Below are 22286 nucleotides of genomic sequence, written 5' to 3' on the forward strand. Positions count from 1 at the left end.
ACTAGCAGTGTAGAAGAGATACTGTAGAATCACATGTATGTTCTTGCCAACTGAATGGTATAAAATGGTATTTTACACTGTGATTTTTAGTATCTCTTCATATGTTCACCGATACTGTGTCCTTTTACTTGATTTGTGTATGTAAATTGACAGGAACACAACTTGATACATTATCCACATTTAATAACCAGTTTCATCCACTGAATAGTCTCTCCTCACTGAAAGATACATCATCAAAGTAGTACATGTGTTACCTCTCTTTCTGAACTCTTTATTCCAGTGATCATTCTATCTGTTCCTATGCCAATAATACAATGATACTTAATTTCTACATATGAGTAATGCTACATTCCTGCTTTTCTGCCTCAAAAGTGTCTTGACTATTCATCTTATTAAATATCAAGAACAAGCTTATTGGAATTTGTATTGAATTTCACTGAATCTAAAAGATTTTGAGAAAAACTGCTATGTTCACAATACTGTATTCCTGCCCGTGAACAGGATATATTTACTTAGGATGATATAATAATTCGTCACAATTTGTGTGTGTGTGTGTGTGTGTGTAGGGGCCTTGAATATTTTTGTTAGATTTATTCCTAGACATAAATGTGACATTCTCTGACTCTGCTGTAAACAATGTTTGTCTTAGTTACATTTCTTGATGTTTGTTGATGACATACAGAAATAGAGGTGACTTTTGTATATTAATCTTATTTTCAAATATTTTGCTAAACTCTTATTTCTAATAATTTATAGTCTTGGGGTGTTCTTTGCAAAAAAAAAATCATGCTACTTAAAAATATGAAGTTTTATTTTCTCCTTTCCAAATTTCTTGCTTCTATAATTTGTCTTTTTGTGCTTATGAAACTCTCAATAAAATATTAAATAGAAGTAGTGTTAGTGAACATCCTTCTCCTAGTTCTTACTTTTTTAACTAGGTAAAGACTTTATTAATCATTCTTTTAAACTTCATATTCTGGCTTCTTTGACTTAACTAACTACAAACAAATAATGGCATATAAGCAATAATTAAAAAGCAGAATTTAAAATACTATAGGTTTCTATACTTCAACATTATATATATTCATCCTAAACAAAAATTTTTAAAGCAGTCAAAATTATTGAAGCTTTATTATTTTTTTACATAAATTTAGTCAATTGTTTGCCTAATTACTGGAAGCCTCATCAAAATCCTGAACAAGATCACCCTTCTCCCCAATAGCAAATGGTGCTTTTCCATCCAGCCACTGCGGTGTCCTTAAGCTTTGCAATACCACACTGGTCTAAGAAGCTGGGTGGCATTTCTGTCAGCTGCTATGTCTTGACACGGCTGGTAATGGTAAAAATGTTTGCTTCTAGAAATGTCTGAACATTAGGATTATTAAAGTAGATAACCATTCCCTAGTCTGCAAATATACTTACCTCCTTAATATCAGAGATACTGTTTATTCTTAGTTTCTTTAAGAAGAACTGAAAAATGATATCACTTATTATAACAGATATTTGTTATGTCATCTGTTACTCTGTATACCATCTCAGGGCAGTTCTTTTTTACCACTGCATAATAATGTCTGATGTCTGCAAGCTTCTCTTAGTTTATGATAGGTTCTTACATCTTGTTGGAGTAGAAATGAGGCTTTGTGGGGGAATGGGGTTGCACCCAAATGGTCTTAGGCAGACCAGCTGAGATTTCAGTTCCTGATATTAAAGAGAATGATTCTAATATTTACCTATCCAGAATAGTATTTTATCTAGTGTATTTTAAAAATTAAGATTAAGGAACTTCCCTTTTGTTCTCAATTTACTTATCCTTTTAAAAAACATCATGAATATGTATTAAATTTTATCAAATTCTGCACTGAGGTTTTTCTCTTTAAATCTGCTAATGTGCTTGGTTACACATATTGATTTCCAGTATGAAACCATCCTATCACACATGGGACAAATCCAACTTGGACATATCCTGTTATCTTTTTATACATCATGAAATTTCATTTGCTAATACTTTGTTGAAAAATTTTACATGCATATCCTTGAGTGAAATGGAACCAGAATTTATTTTCTTATATTTTTGGTACCTAGCTCATGGTGGCCTCAAAGATGAATAAGAGAATTCCTATCAGTTTGGCTTTAATGAACAAATGGAATTATGAACAGCCTTTCGGAACAAACCCATTTTACATAAGTCGAAGAACTTCAGAATTAGCTACAACTTCTAATTCACCTTGGTCTCAAATTTAAAATTATAGATCCTCAGGCCTAATGAAAAATTTTGGATTTTTAATAAGCACCTCAAATGATTCTGATAAAAATGATCTACTGCTCATGCTTTGAAACACACCACCAGGGAGAGGGAGCTCCTGGCTTCCCTTTGCTGTCACAGCAGTTCAGAGGAAGAGTTAAGATAGGCCCACCAGGACTACATGATGAAGCTTCTATTGAAAGAGTTGAAGAGGCTAAATTCTCTTGCCTCTCCATAACTTTTCTTAGGAAAGATGACCATGGTTTGCTCAGGAGAGGCACTGGTAATGCCTTTTGTTCCAACATAATTAGTAATCATTTCCTTACTCACTTCAAACATGTTTTATTTAGCTCTCCTTTGGAAGCCTTCATATTATAGTCTCTTTTCTTTTTTATCCTAGGATAGGCCCAAGAACTGCCTCAGGCTTGGATGACCTCTCCTAACCCATTAAATCTTTTCTCCCAGTTCTAAAGGCTAGTAAAAGAGTTTGAGAAAGCATGGGATGGGGATAAATTTATGCCTAAGACGGGACTAAATATACTGGCACTTCACACTATTCAGATCAGTTCACAAGGTGCAGAATCTACAAAGGAATTTGAGCCAAAGTGCTAACATGTAACAATATTATAAAAATTTATCTTGCCTGTAAAAATCCAGGACAGCCTTGGTAAACTGGGAAGATTCCTGGTTTAATTTAAACCACAGGGAGGGAAAGATAATATTCCTATCACAACACAATAAAAATAATAAATAAATCTTAGATTCTACTTTTCCATACTACTCAGGTCCAAAAGGAAATGTGCCAGTTGAGAAATGCAGGTGGTCTGAGAGGTACTACTGATGTGAAATGTCTAATTTCAAATACCCATTTCTTTTCATGATTCTTTTCTCTGAAGACAAGGTCTCTACCTTCACCTCAACCAAAGTTCATGACAAACCTATTTATTTTCAGAAGTCAAATATACATAATAAAATCCATGACTAAATATTCTATCCTATTGAAGGAGGATGGTGGAGGAGTAGGAGGTCCCTAGGCTTGCCTTATCCTACGAATACAACTACATAACTATCAAATCATCCTAAATACACCAGAAATCTACCTGAAGAGTGGCAGAACAAATTCCACAACTAAAGGTAGAGAAGAGGCCACAGTGAAGAAGGTAGGAAGTATGGAGACAAGACCTGGAGAGAAAAGGATCCTGGCCACTGCGATGGGGAGGGAGCTGTGGTCATGGAGGAGGGAAGAGACAGACAAGCACACAGGGAAGCACATGGGGAAAATGAATCCCTGGAGCAACTGGCTTGGAAAGGGAGAGCATCCAAAGTTCATGAGTTCTTGCAACCAGTGAGGCCTAAATAAAGCCTGGAGTTGTAAAGGTTAGCATGCTTACCTCTGGGAGAACTCAGAGCTATCCTATCCTTCAATGAACAATGTATAACAGGTATTTAACATGTTATCCATATATTTCAAAGAATTATATAGACTTTTAAGTTCTCATATTGAAAATAAGACCATTGGCAGTATCTTACGTAAAAACTTACAACTTCACTTACTCATGAAACAATAAATTTGTGGAATAAAGTTGAAAAATTAAAGGCATCAATCTGAAACATGGATAGATATTTCCTATGTCTATATTATCTAGGTTTGAAAATCTCCTCAGTTCCAACACCCCACCATGACTGCCAAATATTTTTCTGCAATCACATTTTTACTTTTCTTTCTCTACAATTCTATTACACCACCACTACCTCATCATCACCATCACAACAATAGCAGTAGCTATGTGTTGAGCGCTATGTGCCAGGCACGGCTATGAGAGTATGAAGTATGAATTAACTCATTTAATCCTCATAATATCTTTTGAGAAAATAAATATTATCCCTAACTACATACATGAGACAACCAAGCACGAGAGAGGCTAAGCTAGTAAGTGGCAGCATTGGTATTTGAACTCAGTATTAACTTTCCATTAGAGTTGTCTCTCACAAATCACCTCCTCACATCTCTAAAATTCTGCTTCTGGGTTACACGATATCATTTCTCTCCGTTTGGAAGTTCACTTAACATGATGAAGTTAGATGAAAAGTGTCATTAAAACGTTCCCCTGTTCAATAATCTAGTTCACCTAAAAGTTAGTTATAAAAATCAGGTCAAATGTGTACAAACCACGTATTCAAGGTTTTTCTCAATCTATACCCATCCTCTCTTTCTGGCCACATTCCCAATTTAGCCCATCACATGAATACTAAGCAAGAGCTAATTGGAGCTATATCTTATCCTCTCACAGGGCCTGATACAATGCCCAGAACATGACAGGTATCAAAAATGTTTGCTAGATTAATGACTAAAAGGCTTCATGATTTTTCTGATACTGAGCCATAGATTTTATAACACTAAGGTTCATAGTGCTCACAAAGACATTTCTTTATCCTTCCTTTATAATAAGATAGTGTTAATTGTTTAAAAATTTAAAAATTCAAAAATTCACTCCTGACAAAATAAGGCAATTCAGAACATGGAAATCATAGTTTTCTCTTTAGCAAAAAAAAGTAGCAAGTGGCAGTTATACCCAACAGTGTGATTAAAGAAATGAAAGTATTCTTAATATTACCAAGAATTTTATTGCTAACCTGTTGAGGAGTTATGGTATCTCTATAGCTTGGTAAAATTTTTAGGGTGACACTTCCACTAATATTTTTCAATAATTCTTGTAATTCCTTTGGATTGTTTCCAACCTCATGGCCATTGACTTCTTTAATGATGTCTCCCACATGAAGCAGACCTTGTCGATCTATCATTCCCCCATGAAGGATTCGGGCAATTACCAGGTCATTATTTTCGACCCTAAATGTTACACCCTAAAGGAAATAAAAAACAGAATTATCACTGATTTTATATTATCAGGAAGAAATCTTAAATATTCATGAATATGTATAGAAAAAACTAATACTAAAAGTAGGTGAGTGAATTGTTCCCATTTTTTCCCATGTTCTCTCCTCTCCCAATATCCTATTTTCTTAAATATTTTTTTAATGTTTACTTATTTTTGAGAGAGAGAGAGAGAGAGAGAGAGAGAGAGAGCGAGAGAGCATGAGTGGAGGAGGGGCAAAGAGAGAGGGAGACATAGAAGCCAAAGCAGGCTCCAGGCTCTGAGCTGTCAGCACAGAGCCAGATGTGGGGTTTGAACTCACGAACTGTGAGATCATGACCTGAGCTCAAGTCAAACACTTAACCGACTGAGCCACCCAGGTGCCCCAATGCCTTCACTTTTTAATAACTTTCTTCTGTATTTTGATACTATAATTAGCAGGCAACTTGAGTTCATTTCTTCAAAAGGTATAGGAAGAAATGGAGTATCGTTATCTCCTGTAATTTTTGCTGCCCATTAGCAAACTTCTGGCCTCTATTCAGTTTAACTTTTTTTTTTTGTTTAATTTTGTATGCTATATTAAGTTGAGAGAGCATCAGTTGTGTATTTATATACAAGCCAAAAAACACTGATAAAACAGATAAACATGAATTAAAATTTTCATAGTAATACAAATTAGGAAAAAGAAAAAAATGAGATAGTGAATAAGCCACAAATATGTCAGATTTCAAATTTTAAAAGGCATTGATATATCTACTCACCAATGGCTCCCCAGCTCTTTTGTGAATACCAAGAATACGAATGGCATCTACTGGTAATAACTGATTATTGATAGAAGAATTATTCATTTCTGGGCTTGATGGAGGTGAATCATAACATTTTGATGCCACAATATCATGGGCCTCCAAGAGTGACTATAAGGATTCAAAACAGCCTGTGGTTATTGGTTATTGATGGAATGTTATTAAAAAATAAAAAGTTAATTATCCCAGTGGAGTGCTAAAATATTCCGAGGCACACATTATTAAATTCTAAAATATGAGTTAAATCCAAGGCAACAGAACCTTTTAAAGAAATATAAATAGTTTCAGTAACATAAATAGTATTATATTCCTTGTTTTAAAAGATTTGGAGAGATTGACAGAGTTTTATGATTTTTTAAAAAAAAATGTTCAGAGGAAACTGAACCTAGTCTTCAAAGTGAGGTGCACTGAAGGCACTGGCTTTCACTGCTGCCACTGTCATCAGCAATATCATCATTATTTATCATCAATCCCTGTTTATTAGGTATCATACAAATTCAAATGGTACAGACCCTCATTTTTACTCTAAAATTGTTATATTAATTCTTTACAGGAACAAAATGTCTGCTAAAAACATATCCAATAGAAAATGGATAAATATTTGCACATCAGTGATAAGAGATGTTCTATTACTGAGAAAGGCTTAGTCTGTAAAACATATATTTTAAGGGAAAAAAAAAACTAATGAGCTAGTAATGGTCCTGAATATAATTTTACCTCCTACATTTACTATGTGCTATCATAAAGGATGACTTTGATCTAGCTTTCTAGGAATTTCTTACAATTTTTTGTGTATTTATTTTAGTTTTTCATTTATACTATAATTGTGTATACCCAACATAAAACTGAGCTAAAAAGTTATTTTTGTGAGTGGATGCAATGCAAGTTCAAAGACAAATCAAAATAGAAAGAAGGAAGAAAATGTCAACAGATTCAGAATAGAAGCAATCAGGATATGAGTTTAATTGGTAATTTCTGGTCATTTCATGAAAATATGCGGTAAGTGACTAAAGAAAATTTCCAAAAGAAAAATTCACTAATCCACATGTAAAGATTATTCTTATAAAAGCTAGAAGGTGCTGAAACCTCTAACCTGGGCTGTTTAGTTTTCATCCTTTGCCCTCTTCTTAGGTAATATTATCTACTCCTGTGACTGCACCACTACTTACACATTGATTACTTCCAGAACTCTCATGAGCTTCAGATTCATAGACTAAAAATTTGTCCACAACTAGCCAAAGTCATGATAACCTCAAAATCAAAAAGAGTAAGGACTGTAGAATATTGAAACATACTGAATTAATGAAAAATCTGTAATTGCACAATCCTATTTCAAAAACAGAAGGACTGAAAAACTCATCTGTTACCATTCAAGACTGCTATTTTAAACAATTCTTTACTTTGAAAATTGGTGAAGGGAAGGATCAGGCACTTCTCTTTTATGAAATGCATTATGTGATAAGCAAATAACCCAGTTGAAAAGGAAACACTCTACTCTTTATACAAGAATACCAGCTATAAAATATAAAATGAGTGAAACAGAAAAATGTCATTTTGAAGCCTCTAATGAAAATACTGATTCAGGCAAGCATTAATTTGTGTTGATAAGTAGATAAATGGTTGGACAAGAAATAGCATTTGTATAATGCTAGAATAATAACACACTAGATTATGTCCTAGTGAAGAATATTTCAAAAGAAGGATTAGACTGTCTTTGCCTTTAATCAAGGGACCAATCTCAGCATTAATAATGGTGGGCTAACTAGGTGTCACACATCTTCTGATGTAGTTTAATTCATGTTGCATCACATCACTAATGATGCATTCTAATTCCAAATAATTAACTTGAATCATCAACCTTTTAGAACTTCTATTTACAGGAAATAGAAGGGATAAGTAAGCAACACAGCAAAGAGACTACCAGACTCATCCAGACAGTGGGATATTCTGGAGGGCAGTGGCCTGGTCTCTTAAGAGGTCAGCATCATAATCAAGGGAGAATAGATGGTCCAATCAAATGGCAAACATGGGTCTAGGTTGGAAACCCATAAGTACAACCAGCTGTAAAGAATATTTTGTTGTCAAATGGAGATGAATAGAATATGCATATTACATGAAATAAAGATTCACTGAAATGGAAAAGTGGAAATTAATGACTGGAAAAAAAAAGGTAAGTTATAAAATACCTTGTGCAAAAGGATCTCAATCACTAAAGAAAAAAATACGTATGTATATGCACAGAAAAAGTATGGAGGAATATGCACTAGAATAGTACAGTAGTGTTCTGGGTACTAAGAACGCAATGTCTTAATTTAAAAATTTTTGCTTGTATTTTCTAATTATATTTATTGAACTTTATATAAATTCATTTATTAAATTTTATATATTTATTAAATATATATGAAATATATATATTTTATAAATTTTATATATTTATGAAAAATATATAGCATGCCTGAAAGCTCTACCAGATGCTTGAGATATCACAAACTTAACATGGCCAGTTACCTTAACATTAACATGTCAGTTTCTTCTAGAGTGTTCCTCATCTCAGTGAGGGCCACCAATTATTTTTCAGAAATCTTACCCTTGTCAACTTCCCACATCCCTCTTCTGCAACTACACCACATGTAACCAATCACCAAGTCCTGTTGATTTTATGGGTCAAAACTTGAATAAGGATTTTCAAGTTTTAACCCATAAAAATCCTTACATACTCCTCTTTTTTCCCTTCTCATGGTTTCCCACTGTTCTCAGGATAAGGTCCAAATAGTTCACTCTGACTTATAAGACCTTAATCAACTAGTACCAACATAAGATGTCTCCAAAGGCTGTCTTTTTTTTTTTTTTGTACTTAAGATCCTGATTCATGGAGAAATCATTTCACTATCAACCTTCATATTTTGCAGCCACATTGTTGAAGGGTCATAGAAAGTTCCTGAGAAAAACCAAAGGGGTTTTGCCATTTGATTTTCAATGTTAAGATTTGCAGTGAGGGGTGCCTGGGTGGCGCAGTCGGTTAGGCGTCCGACTTCAGCCAGGTCACGATCTCGCGGTCCGGGAGTTCGAGCCCCGCGTCAGGCTCTGGGCTGATGGCTCAGAGCCTGGAGCCTGTTTCCGATTCTGTGTCTTCCTCTTTCTCTGCCCCTCCCCCGTTCATGCTCTGTCTCTCTCTGTCCCAAAAATAAATAAACGTTGGAAAAAAAAAAAAAAAAAGATTTGCAGTGAAAGCAGGTGACACTTTATTCTTCTATTCCAGCACCACTTATTGAACGGTCCATTCTTTCTCCCCTAAAATGCAGTATCTGTCATAAATCAAGCTGCCGTATATATGTGGATAGATTTCTGGGATTTTTATTCTCTTCTATTCATTTATTTTTCGAACAATGTCTCAATACCACACTTAATTATGGGTTTATAAGAAACCTCCCCGCCTCCTTCCCTTTCTCTTCTGAAACTGACTCTTTGTTAAACAGGTTAACTCTTCACTGATACAGGCCAATGCTTCAATTGTATTTATTTTTTTGCACCTGTGGAGGATATGCTATGGATAAGTTTCTATTCTTACACAGTCCTCTCTTATTCCAAGGTCATCGATTGCATCTCAGTCTCAGAAGCAATACTGCAACAGCTTTAACAAGGAAGGCTGTGAAACTGGTAGTGAGGAATAAAAATCCATTATCACAGTAAGAAAAACATCTTTAGCATGCGTTCTGATGGTGAATCAAGGCTGGTTTCAATTACACAAAGGAAAATCCATTCTGATGTCTTTTTGCTATACATTTATGTACTGTGTTTTAGTTATGTGTGTCTGTTTTTGTATCCTCAGTATATCAGGGTAGTAAAATACCTAAGTTGGAATTCACATATTTACAAAATATGGCTCTAAAAAATCTTAAATATATCACCTTAAGCTGGAACTTAACTATTAAAAGAGAATACTTTGGGGGACTTGGGAAGAAGAATAATAAGCAAAGTTTACCTGGAAGTGAGGCTCTTTGAGTATACCAACCAGTTCTGCCACATTTTCATCCACATTTATTAAAGGAGTGATATCTTCAAGAATTTCATTGACTAATTCTAAGTTATTGTCACTGACAGCTTCTAGTTTTGAATCTTCTAGCCTCTCATGAGCCTGAAAAGATAACCGTATATTAAAGTCATAACACACATTGTCTTGCTCCAGACCATGGTTTTCTTCTTGATTTCTTTTTCAAAAAGAATGTTTTAAAAACTGTTATTCCAAGGTTTGGTTCATTGAAACCAAATTGAATAGTCCAATCAGAGGCAATATATAGATTCTGTAGTAAATGTTATCATGCAGTATAATAAATCTTGGCTTCTATTCCTAACCTAAAAGTCATGGAAAACTTTTTTTAATTAAACCATGAAAAACTGAGTAGGTATGGGGAGCCTGGGTGGCTCAATCCATTGAGTGTCCACCTGTGGCTCAGGTCACGATCTCATGGTTCATGAGTTCCAGCCATGTGTCGGGCTCTGTGCTGAAAGCTCAAAGCCTGGAGCCTGCCTCAGATTCTGTGTCTCCCTCTCTCTCTGCCCCTCCCCACTCATGTTTTCTTTCTTTCTCTCTCTCTCTCTCAAATAAACATTAAAAAATGTTTTTCTTTTAATTTTTTAAAAAAAGGAAAAAGAAAAAACTGAATAGGTCAAATGACAATTTAAAAAACATTTTCTAGCCAATATAAATTCCTCATGACTTTCTTATCTAGGCTCAAACTCTAGATGATACTGCATATGCTTTATGAAAATAAATTATAAATAAAAACAAAAAAAAAGGAATATAATCATTATATGGACTGTCATTAAAAAATAATAAAAACCATTCTGGGAGCACCAGAATCCTAAAGCTACCATTTTCCAACTTTGAAAATCAGCAAAATAGTGTCAATTCAGGGAAGGTAGCTCTTGAACTGGACCTTGAAAGACTGTATGATTTTTGTTAGGGGGGTGACCCTCTCATATTTCTGTATTAAGTTGCCTTTTTTTTTTTTTTTTTTAATCTTACAATCTTTTCCATGCAAAATGGACTGTGAATCACACTGTCACAGAAAATAAGTAGGTTTCAATAGTGAGGGTAAAGCAGAGTTTTAAATTCAAACTGGAGGGGCACCTGGAATGCTCAGTCAGATGAGCCTCTGACTCTTTAGTTCAGCTCAGGTCACGATCCCAGGATCTTGGGATCAAGCCCTCGCTGGGCTCCACACTAAGCCTGGAGCCTGCTTAAGATTCTCTCATCGTCTCTCCCTCCTTCCCTAACCTTACTCCCTCTGACCCCCTCCCCTGCTTGCACACTTGCAAAATCGCTTTCCAAAAAAAAAAAAAAATTCAAACTGGAAATGAATGCTAAATATTCTCTATTTTTTAAAAATGTTTATTTATTTATTTTGAGACAGAAAGAGTGAGTAGGGACGGTGCAGAGAGGAGAGAGAAAGCATCCCAAACAGGCTCTGCGTCATCAACACAGAGCCCAGTGTAGGGCTCAAACCCACAAACTGTGAAATCATGACCTGAGCCGAAACCAAGAGTCAGATGCTCAACAGACTGAGCCACCCAGGTGCCCGGCATTCTCTCTCTTTTAATTGCTCTTTGTTTTTCTGATAAATGGTTGCTGTCTGATTTTGAAGACAAAGCAGAGCATAACTGTTAAGATTTAATGTATAAATGAAACGATGTAAGATCACAAACCTTATATTTAATATTTTAAGATCAATTTCTCTAAGTACTCAGGAAAAATCCAAGTTTCAAGTGGTAACAGTATCGGTTAAGCTTTATCTGCACCTATAATACTTCAGCTGTTATTGTTACCACAGAGTGGATCCTTCAAAGACAAATACAGATTCTAATTTTTAAAATGCAATTTTTTTCTTTTTTTTTTTAATTTTTTTTTCAACGTTTATTTATTTTTGGGACAGAGAGAGACAGAGCATGAACGGGGGAGGGGCAGAGAGAGAGGGAGACACAGAATCGGAAACAGGCTCCAGGCTCTGAGCCATCAGCCCAGAGCCCGACGCGGGGCTCGAACTCACGGACTGCGAGATCGTGACCTGGCTGAAGTCGGACACTTAACCGACTGCGCCACCCAGGCGCCCCAGCAATTTTTTTCATTTAAATGTATTTCCTCTAAGTGACTCACAAGAGTGAAGTAAGAGCTTAAGTAGAAGAGGCGGACATATATTAAGCAACATTTCTAAGAAATACCTCAGAGGAAGAAATTTAAGTCATATGAAGACAGAAGAAATTATAAGTTATTAAACGAAGAAAAATGTCAAAAGACCAAGTGTAATTTACAGAAAGCAGTTTCTATTACATTTGGATAAGAAAAAAATAGATAAAAAAATTAAGATTAGAAAACGTCACAAAGAATGGAATGGATAAATTTGTAATTTTCTGAAAGCATAACACAAGCCTAATAAGGATAAGATGATGAGGACACTCAATATGTATCATAAAAATGATTATGACCATTGGAAAAAAACTAAAATAACAGACATAACTAGCTAACTCTTACAAAACAAACTAGACTTGCTTATTACTTTAATACAAATATTCGCTGTTAACAAATACTGAATTAGCATCATTAACCTTGCTAACCTTGTTTAACCTCTTATGGTAGTATAAGAAAGTTTAAGCAAAAAAAAAGGAAAGAAGCTTAACATTTATTGAGGGCTGTGTGTGTGTGTGTGTGTGTATGTGAGGGAGGGAGGGAGAGAGACACCATGTTCTCAGTGCTGTGTGAGTGAATGAGTGTGTGTATATGTGTATATCAAACAAAGATAGATGTGTTATTATCTTCACCTTATAAACACTCATGCAAAGTAAGATAAAGTGATTTGCTTGAATTCATACTACTGATAAGTGGAAGTCAGGTAGTCTAGTATCAAGGCATATCTGACTTGATCACTATATAGACAGCCACTGTGGTTAATTATTCCATCTACTATATGATGTATCATTCTAACTCATTTTAACTGTGTGAGATATGCTCTCATTGACTGCTAGTAGAGTTGCTGCTTCTTAGCATGTTTTTCTAGTCCAGATGTGGTGTTAATTATGTTCTACTACATCTATCCTCATAGTTATTTTATACTCCTATGGTTCAGAATAAAACCCACCCCTTCAACCTGTACCCTTTGTACTCCAAATAAGAGGTATAAAAACACCACCTATTTCTCCAGGAAAACAGATAATGACTGGCTTACAGTTTTTAGGTAGTAAGTCAGTATATTTTCTATAACATCCTATGATTATGTAACATTATCAATTCAAGACCCTGGGACAAGTAAAGAAACCAAAATGATCACTGACTTGAGAACTCTAATAAACCCTTCGTTTCTATGTTCATCTACCTTACTGCTCCCAAATTGGGTGAGGACACATGGGAATGTGGAAAGACCCACAAGAAAGAGGAAGTAGGAGGGCAGAATTATGTTATAAAAACAAACATACCTGAAGGTTTTTTCACATGAACTGCACAGACTGGTTCTGTAGTAGGAGAAGAATATCACCACACAATACAGAAATTCTCAGAAAAAAAGCTTTTTAGTGAAACTGTAGCTGTAATTATATTAACACAGAAAGCCAATTTCTTAAAAAATATTTTCGTAATGTTTATTTTTGAGAGAGAGCGCAAGTGGTGGAGGGGCAGAGAGAGAGGTGGACAGAGATGTGAAGCGGTTCTCCGCTGACAGCAGTGAGCACAGTGCAGAGCTTGAACCCATGAACTGCAAGACCATGACCTGAGCCGAAGTCGGATGCTCAACCAACTAAGCCACCCAGGCACCCCGGAAAGCTCATTTCTGAAATACAGTTGGGGCTATCAAGATCAACTTTAGTTTTTCCAAGAAAGCAAGTGTAGGTCCATATTTGTTAACTACGTAGATTTTTAAGCTCTAAGATACTGTGAAAGAAGCTGGGACCTCTATTCATTTTAAAGTCAGAATATATTTACTAGCTTTTAAGAGGCAAGTACCAACTTGAATTTAACTAATCCAACCAAAAAAAAAAAAAAAAAAAAAAAAAAAAAAAAAAAAAAAAAAAAAAAACAAAAAAAAAAAAAAAAAAAAAAAAAAAAAAAAAAAAAAAAAAAAAAGGAAATACTAAAAACTGACCAGAAGGACAGATGAATCATTAGCTATTTGAATAAATGGGTCTTGTTTCCTTTAAGAAAAAGCATTATTAGAAAGCTAGCATAATTGGGGCACCCAGGTGGCTCAGGTCATGATCTCACTGTTTGTGGGTTCAAGCCCCACGATGGGCTCTGTGCTGACAGCTCAGAGCCTGGAGCCTGCTTTGGATTCTGTGTCTCCCTCTCTCTCTGTTTCCCCCTGCTTGCGTTCTCAAAAATAAAGATTGAAGGGGTGCCTGGGTGGCTTAGTCGGTTAAGCGTCTGACTTCAGCTCGGATCATGATCTTGCAGTTCTTGGGTTGGAGCCCTACGAGGGGCTCTGTGCTGACAGTTCAGGGCCTACAGCCTGCTTCGGATTCTGTGTCTCCCTCTCTCTCTGCCCCTCACTGCTCGCTCACACACACACACTCTCTCTCTCTCTCAAAAATAAATAAACATTAAAAATTAAAAAAGATTAAAAAAAGAAAAAAAAACGAGCATAACTTAATAAAAATATATTCCACTTGCCACAAGGGTTGAAAGAACATGCCACAACTGGCTTTGTAGAACACCTGGAGTTGACACAAATATGGCCTAATCTACCTGGTAGGTCCAGTTCTGAGAAACCTATTCACCACTGCATCTTAGAAAAATGACCTACAGAGAGGAAAAAGTTCTTTCAGGACTTTTAGGTATTTTATATTGGCATAGTCTAACAATGCTTGCAAGCAAATAATAATAATAATAATAATAATAATAAAAAGTCTAACAGAAGCTGTGGGCTATAATAAAGAGACAAATACTACTATTTATTATATTGTATCTAATACTATTATCATTTTGTGTAGTAACCTTTTCTCCCTTAAAAGCAAGGACCAAAATACCATAAAATTTTTAAAATGTTTATTTATATTTTTAGGAGAGAGGGAGAGAGCACGTGCACATGCATGCATAAGGTGGGGAAGAGACAGAGAGAGAGGAAGACAGGGGATCTGGAGCAGGCTCCATGCTGTGAGCGCAGAGCCCAAAACAAGGCTTGAACCCACGAACCATGAGATCCTGACAGCTGAAGTCAGATGTTTAACTGAGCCACCCATGTGCCCCATAAATTTTGTTTCTATCTTCTTTGAACGTGGCTAAGTACGTGGTAGTTGCTCATTAAATATTTCCTAAAAAAGCTAAGTACATGAGAAATAAATTTGGCTGTGGTCAAAGAGTTATCCTCTTCTATTCTAGACATTTAGGACAAGAAAGATCAAGAGAAGCCCACAAATGGTCAAAAATAAATAAGAATTTGAGCAGAAAGTAGAAATGAGAATAGAAAGCAATTTCTAATTTGCTTCTGCATACATTATATCAAAGAGAATGAGATTTGTTTTGAACAACAAAGATGAAATAAGTATAAATAAATTAGAACTGAATTCTCTAATGAGTAAAGAACTTGTCAGAAATTTAGTTAACCAAAGAGGTCAAATTCTTACGTTAGATAAATTGTATATCAAAGTACTCAGGGAGCTTCTAAATAACATTGCTGAGCCATTCTTAGATGTATCTGTAGAATCAGGAGAACCACACAGATGTCAAATAACTAGAAATGGGAATCTGTTATGCTTTTAAAAATGAGAAAAACCGTTTTTTTGTTTTTTTTTTTTTAAAGCTTGGCTTTAACAGTATTCAGAGAAAATATAAAAGATACTTTTTATAATCTTTGAGTGGGAAAGACCTTTCTAACTTATGTTGCAAAATCTGGAAAAGCCATAAATTAAGCAAAAAAGGCCCAATAAAATTAACATTTAAAATTTCAAATTTCTTGTTAAAAATTAGCAAAGTCAAAAAACAAGTGAAAAACTAGGGTTAAAATACTTACAAATCATAATATAGACAAAGGGTTAATTTCCTTATATATAAAGGACTTCTACAAACCAATAAGAAAAAGATCAACACATTAAGAGAAATAAGCAAATAATATGAAAAATTCACAGAAAAGGAAATTCAAACTCTTAAACATATAAAAAGATGCACAGCCACATTCATGAGAAGTATAAGCAAATTATAATACAATATTCTTTTTTTTTGTCAGATTGTCAAAGATAAAAACTCTGGTAACATACCATGTTAGTGAGAATAGGGTAGAAGACAGACACTCTCACACATTTTTTTCCCCCCGGTGGGAACATACTAGTGCACACAGTACACATTTATCTCAAGCTCACATGGATCATTTCCCAAGACAGACCACAGTAAGGGCCATAAAACGCATCTTAAAAAGTTTATAAGAATAAAAATTATATAGAGTATGCTCTCAGACCACAATGGGATTAAATCGAAACTCAGTAATAGAAAAACAGCCAGAAACCCATGAAACACTTGGAGACAAAGCAACATTTTTTTTTTTAATGTTTATTCATTTTTAAGAGACAGAGACAGAGCGCAATTGGGGGTGGGGCAGAAAGGGAGGGAGACACAGAATCTGAAGCAGCCTCCAGTCTCTGAGCTGTCAGTACAGAGCCTGATGTGGGGCTCGAACTCACAAACAGTGAGATCATGACCTGAGCTGAGATCAGATGCTTAACCGACTGAGCCACCCAGGTCCCCCAAAGCAACACATTTCTGACAATACACAGGTCCAAGAAGTCTTAAGAAAAATTTACAAATATATCAACCAAGTGAAAATAAAACTTACCAAATTTGGGGGGATGCAGCAAAGGCCATATTTAAAGAGAAATTTATAGCAGTGAATGCATAGTTAGGAAAGAAAAAAGACCTAAAATCAATAATCTAAACATCCACCTTACAACATAACTCAAAAAAGAGCAAATTAAATACAAAGTAGAAGAAAAGAAAAATTTAAAGCACAAATCAATCAACTGAAAAGAGAAAATCAATAGAAGTTAATGAAACCAAAAGCTGGTTCTTTGAAAAGATTAAAATTCCAGCTTAACTAAGAAAAAAGAGAGAAGACAGAGATTTACTAATAACAGAAATGAAAGGGGGGGCCATTACTACTGACGCTATCAATAAAGGAATAATATGAACAATTCTAAGCCCAGAAATTTGATAACCTACATGAAATGGATCGATTCCTTTAAATACACAATCCAACAAAACACACAAAAGGAAATATAGATAACTTGAATAGTCCTATATCTGTTAAAAAATTATATCAATAATTAATAACCTTCCCAAACAGAAAGCACCAGGCCCACATGGGTTTGCTGGTAAATTCTACCACACATTTAAGGAAGAAATTATACCAATTCTCTACAATCTCTTCCAGGAAGCCGAAGAAAAATTTCTTAATTCATTCTACAAGGAGAGCATTACTCTAATACCAAAACTGGACAAAACCTTAATTTGTCATTATACAGTTATTAAAACCCAGACAGACATATTCAACACAAAGTATGAACACTAATGTACACTATGCACTTTAGCTAATAAAGTTTTAAATAGAAAAACTGAAAAGAAAGTACAGAGAATTTCCATGTATCTGCCTCATCCTAGTTTCCCTTATTCACACCTTGCATTAGTGTGATATGTTTGTTATAAGTCAATTTGATATACTAACTAAAGCCTATAGTTTACATTGAGATCCATTCTTAATATTGTATAGTTCCATGGTTTTTGACAAATGCATAATGTCATCTATGCACGTTTACAGTATCATATAGAATAACAGTTCCACTGCCCTAAAAATGCTCCATGCTCCACCTACTCACCCACTCTTGTACTTTCCCAAACCCTGGCAACTATGGATTGTTTTGTATTGTCTCTATAACTTTTGCTTTTTCCAGGATGTAATATAGTTGGAATCATACAGTATATACTCTTCTAAGACTGGCTTCTTTCATCTAGCAACATGTATTTAAAGTTCCTCTGTAGTTTTTTTGAAGCTTGATAGTTCAATTCTTTTTACTGCTGAATAATATTCCATTGTATGGATACATCACACTTTATGCTATTAAAGACATCATGGTTTGCTTTCAAGTTTTGATAATTATGAATAAAGACGCTATAAACATTCACATGTAGATTTCTATGTATACATAAATTATCAACTCACTTGGGTAACTATCAAGGAGTGCAACTGGGGCACCTGGGTGGCTCAGTTGGTTAAGCGTCTGAATTCGGCTCAGGTCATGATCTCACAGTTTGTGGGTTCAAGCCCTGCACCAGGCTCTGTGCTGACGGCTCAGAACCTGGAGCCTGCTTCAGATTCTGGTGTGTCTCTCTCTCTCTGCTCCTCCTCCCCTCGCGCGCGCACACACACACTCTCAAAAATAAACACTAATTTTTTTTTTTAAATTAAAGGAGTGCAGCTGCTGGATTGTATGGTAATACCATGTTAGCTTTCTAAGAAACTGCCAAAGCGTCTTCCAAAGTAGTTGTGCTATTTGCAATACTAACAGCAATGAACAAATAGCTTCCTTTTTATAATATAGGCCTACTTCAGAGATACTGTGGGTTCGGTTCCAGACTACCACAATAAAGATCACATTGCAATAAAGAGAATATCGCAGTAAAGCCAGTCAAATGAATTTTTTGGTGTTCCGGTGCTTATAAAGTTACTATAGTCTATTAAGTGTGCAATAGCATTGTGTCTGAAAAAAAATGTATATACCAACTTAATTAAAAGTTACCTTATCACTAAAAACTAACCATCATCTGAGCTTTTGATGAGTCATAATATTTTTGCTGAGAGACTCACACCTCGATGCTGATGGCTGCTAACTGCTCAGGGTGGTATTCCTGAAGGTCTGGGTAGCTGTGGCAATTTCTTAAAATAAGACAAAATGAAGTCTACTGCATTGATGGACTCTTCCTTTTACAAATGATTTTTTTTTTTTTGTAACAGGAGATTCTGTTTGACAGTTTTTCCCCTACAGTAGAACTTCTTACAAAATTTAGAGTTAATCCTCTCACACCCACCATTGCATTATCATCTGTTGCTGTCATTTCAACAATCTTCACAGCATCTTCATCAGGAGTAGACCCCATCTCAAGAAACCACTTTCTTTGCTTACCCATAAGAAGCAACACCTCATCCATTAAAAAGTTTATCATGAGACTGCAGCAATTCAAATATTATAATGAAAAAGTGCAAATATCTTGAGAATTACCAAAATGTGATACAGAGACATGAAAACAAATGCTGTTGGAAAAATGATACAAATAGATATGCTTAATGCAGGGTTGCCACAAAGCTTCATTTTTTTTTGTTGTTGTTGTTTTTGTTTTTAGAAAACCCACAGTATGTGTGAAGGGCAATAAAAAGAAGCACAAGAAAATGAGGTATGCCCGTGTACATTTTGCAAATATTTCCCCCCAATCAGTAGTTAGCCGTTTCATTCTCTTAAAGAGGAAATTTTAAAATTTTGATAAAAATCTAATTAATGAAATTTTTCATTATGTTTCATGCTCTTTATGTTTTACCTATGAAGTCTTTCTCTAACCCAAAGTTGCGAAGTTTTTATGTATTCTTTTAGATGTTTTAAAATCTTAGTTCTTACTTTTAGATCTATGATTTGTTTTGAGGTAATTGTTGTATATAATGTGAGGAATAAGATATTGTTGATTTTTTTGCATATAAATATTCTATTGTTCCAGCAACACTTATTTAAAGAACTATCATTTCTTCATTGAATTACCATGGTATTATTAATAAAAACCAGTTGACCATACATGTGTTGGTCTCTATCTGGGCTCTAACCTATGCCACTGATCTATACCAATATTACACTGTTTTCTTTACTGTAGGGTAACAGTAATCCTGGACATCAGGTTGTAGAGAACATCAAATTTTGTTCTTTTTTAAAACTGTTTTTGTTAGGGTAGGTCCTTGATAAATTTCACTATCATCATGTCAGCCTGAAATTTTGACTGCTATTATAGGGATTCTATAGATCAGTTTGGGGAGAACTGACATGTTAAAGACAAATGAACCTTCCAAACCCTGTATGTGTATATGTATGTATGCCTTTAATTTCAGCATTTTTTTTATAGTTTCCAGTGTACAGGTCTAGCACACATTATTACATTTACTATTTCTTTAATTTACAATTTCTGATTCATTGCTAGTATATAAAAATACAATTGATTTATGTAGATCAATCTTGTATCCTGTGACCTTGCTAAACTCACTTGTTAGTTCTAGAAGGTGTGTTTCCCCTCGCCGCCCCCCCCCTTCTGGTAGATTCTTAGGGTTTCAACAGAGACAATAATGTCATCCTTGAATAAAGATAGTTTATTTTTTCCTCTTTAATCTGTATGCCTGTTCCTTCCACTGGCTAGTACCTCCAGGTATAGAAGTGAATGGAAGTAATGAAGGCTGAACAGGAGTGATCACAGAAAGACAGCATTCTATGTTCCACCAAGAATTATGATGTTAACTATGGTTCTTTTTTAATAGATGTCCTTTATCAGGTTGAGGCAATTTCCTTTTAAATTTACCAAGTTTTATCAAGATTTTAACGTTCAATTTTGTAAGATGCTTTTCCTGTGACATAATCACATGATTTTTTTTTATGTTATCATTAAAATGCTGACATTTATTGGTTTTCAAATGTTAAGGCAGTCTTGCATTTTTGAGCCAAAACTCACTTAATGGAATATTTCCTTTCTTGAAATGTCTTTAGCTGGCTTTGCTATTAGCGTAACAATAAGCCTCATAAAAGTAAATGTTCCTTTCTCTTCCTTTGAGGAAGAAATCAAGTAGAATTGGTATTACTTCTTCCTTAAAAGTTTGACAGAATATTATTGGGAAGCGATTTAGGCTGGAGCTTCGAGAAAGGTTTCAAACTGAAAATATTCAGTTCAAAAAAATAAATACAAGGCTATTCAGGTTGTCTATTCTTACATAGGTTTTAGTTGTATCTTTTAAGGAACTAGTCAATTTCACCTAAGTTGTCATATCTATTGTCATAAAGTTCTTCATAATATTATTCTTGCAATATCTGTTGGATTTGTACTGATGTCCTTTTTCATTTCTGATACTATAATGTGTGCCTAGCTAGAGGTTTACTTATTTTACAGTTATATTCAAAGTTATATTGATTTTTTCTATTTTTGTCTTTTATACGTTCAAACTTATTTTCATTATTTACTTCTTTGTCCCTATTTTGAATTTGTTCTTTTTCTATTTTTTGGAGGTGACTTATCACTTAGATGACTGACTTATATATTCTCTTCTAACTAGACATTTTCCTCCAAGCATTGCTTTGACATGTATTTTCATTTTCATTCAATTCAAAATAGTTTTTTTTAATGTTTCTTTGTTATTTCTGCTTTGACCCAAGGCTATTTAAAAGTATGCTGTTTAATTTCCAGATATTTGGTAATTTTTCAGATAACTCTGCTACTGAATTTTAGTTTAATTTTGCTTTAGTTTCATAGGTCTGCTACAACAAACTGGGGTGAATTCTGCCCAATGTACTGTGTAGTATGAGGACTCTCCACTCAGGCTGGTGAGAATGCAAACTATTCTCCATCCTTTGTGATCTCTGGAAATTGTTTGGCCTACTGTGCTTTCCAGGGGATCTTCCTTCTAACTCTAGAGGCTTACTTCATATATATACAGGTCAGTACTCAGCCAAAGATTTGAGGGCAGATTCTAGAGCCCTTTTTGTGTTCAGCTTCCTCCTCCCTGATTCCAGTCAGTCATTTCAATCTCCCCAGATCCTGACCTCTCTGAAGAATACTGGCTGGTTGTGTTTCCCCTTGCTGTACTGCAGCCTGAAAACTATACTCAACTCAGTTTCAAAATGCTCACTTCATTTGTTTCCTTTCTGTCAGGCATCATGGTCCTATGCTGCCTGCTGTCCCATGTCTAAAGACAGTCTGTCTCCCCATCCCATATTTTGCTAACTTGTGAGGGTAATTCAAGAGTATTTTTTTTCTTCCTTATGGCTGGGGTGAACTTTATTCATCCTTATAACTTTACTTTTGGTGGTTACCCTAGATATTTCAGCATGCATCCCTTTTTATATATCATAACCCATTACTTTTATCACTTCCTGAACAACAAAAGAATCTTACAGTTGACTCATTAAGTCTCTCCTTCCTTTTAGGCTATCATCTTAGCATACTTCACTTATATACAGGTTATAAATGCCCCCAAGACAAGGTTATTATCTCATCTTAAAAGTCAATATCATTTTATATTTACGATTAATATTCTCTTTCATTTGTCATTCTGTCAAAAAAAACTTTTTTTTTTTTCAACGTTTATTTATTTTTGGGACAGA

General features: G+C 34.8%; 1 protein-coding gene across 4 annotated transcripts in view; it reads right to left on the reverse strand.

Annotated features, from left to right (window-relative positions):
* Positions 1 to 22286, reverse strand: part of PALS2 (protein associated with LIN7 2, MAGUK p55 family member) — a 109179-nt gene that overhangs the window by 32870 nt on the left and 54023 nt on the right. For all 4 annotated transcript variants that reach the window (XM_040472422.1, XM_040472421.1, XM_040472423.1 and 1 more), the window contains exons 3-5: positions 9901 to 10053; positions 5877 to 6029; positions 4877 to 5104 (exon numbers count right to left, since the gene is read on the reverse strand). In XM_040472422.1, coding sequence (XP_040328356.1) covers positions 4877 to 5104; positions 5877 to 6029; positions 9901 to 10053 — 534 coding nt within the window. The remainder of the gene's footprint in view (positions 1 to 4876; positions 5105 to 5876; positions 6030 to 9900; positions 10054 to 22286) is intronic.

This window comes from Herpailurus yagouaroundi, unplaced genomic scaffold (genome assembly GCF_014898765.1).
Source record: "Herpailurus yagouaroundi ecotype Mexico unplaced genomic scaffold, PumYag 100, whole genome shotgun sequence".
In the NCBI taxonomy this organism is placed as follows: Eukaryota; Metazoa; Chordata; class Mammalia; order Carnivora; family Felidae; genus Herpailurus; species Herpailurus yagouaroundi.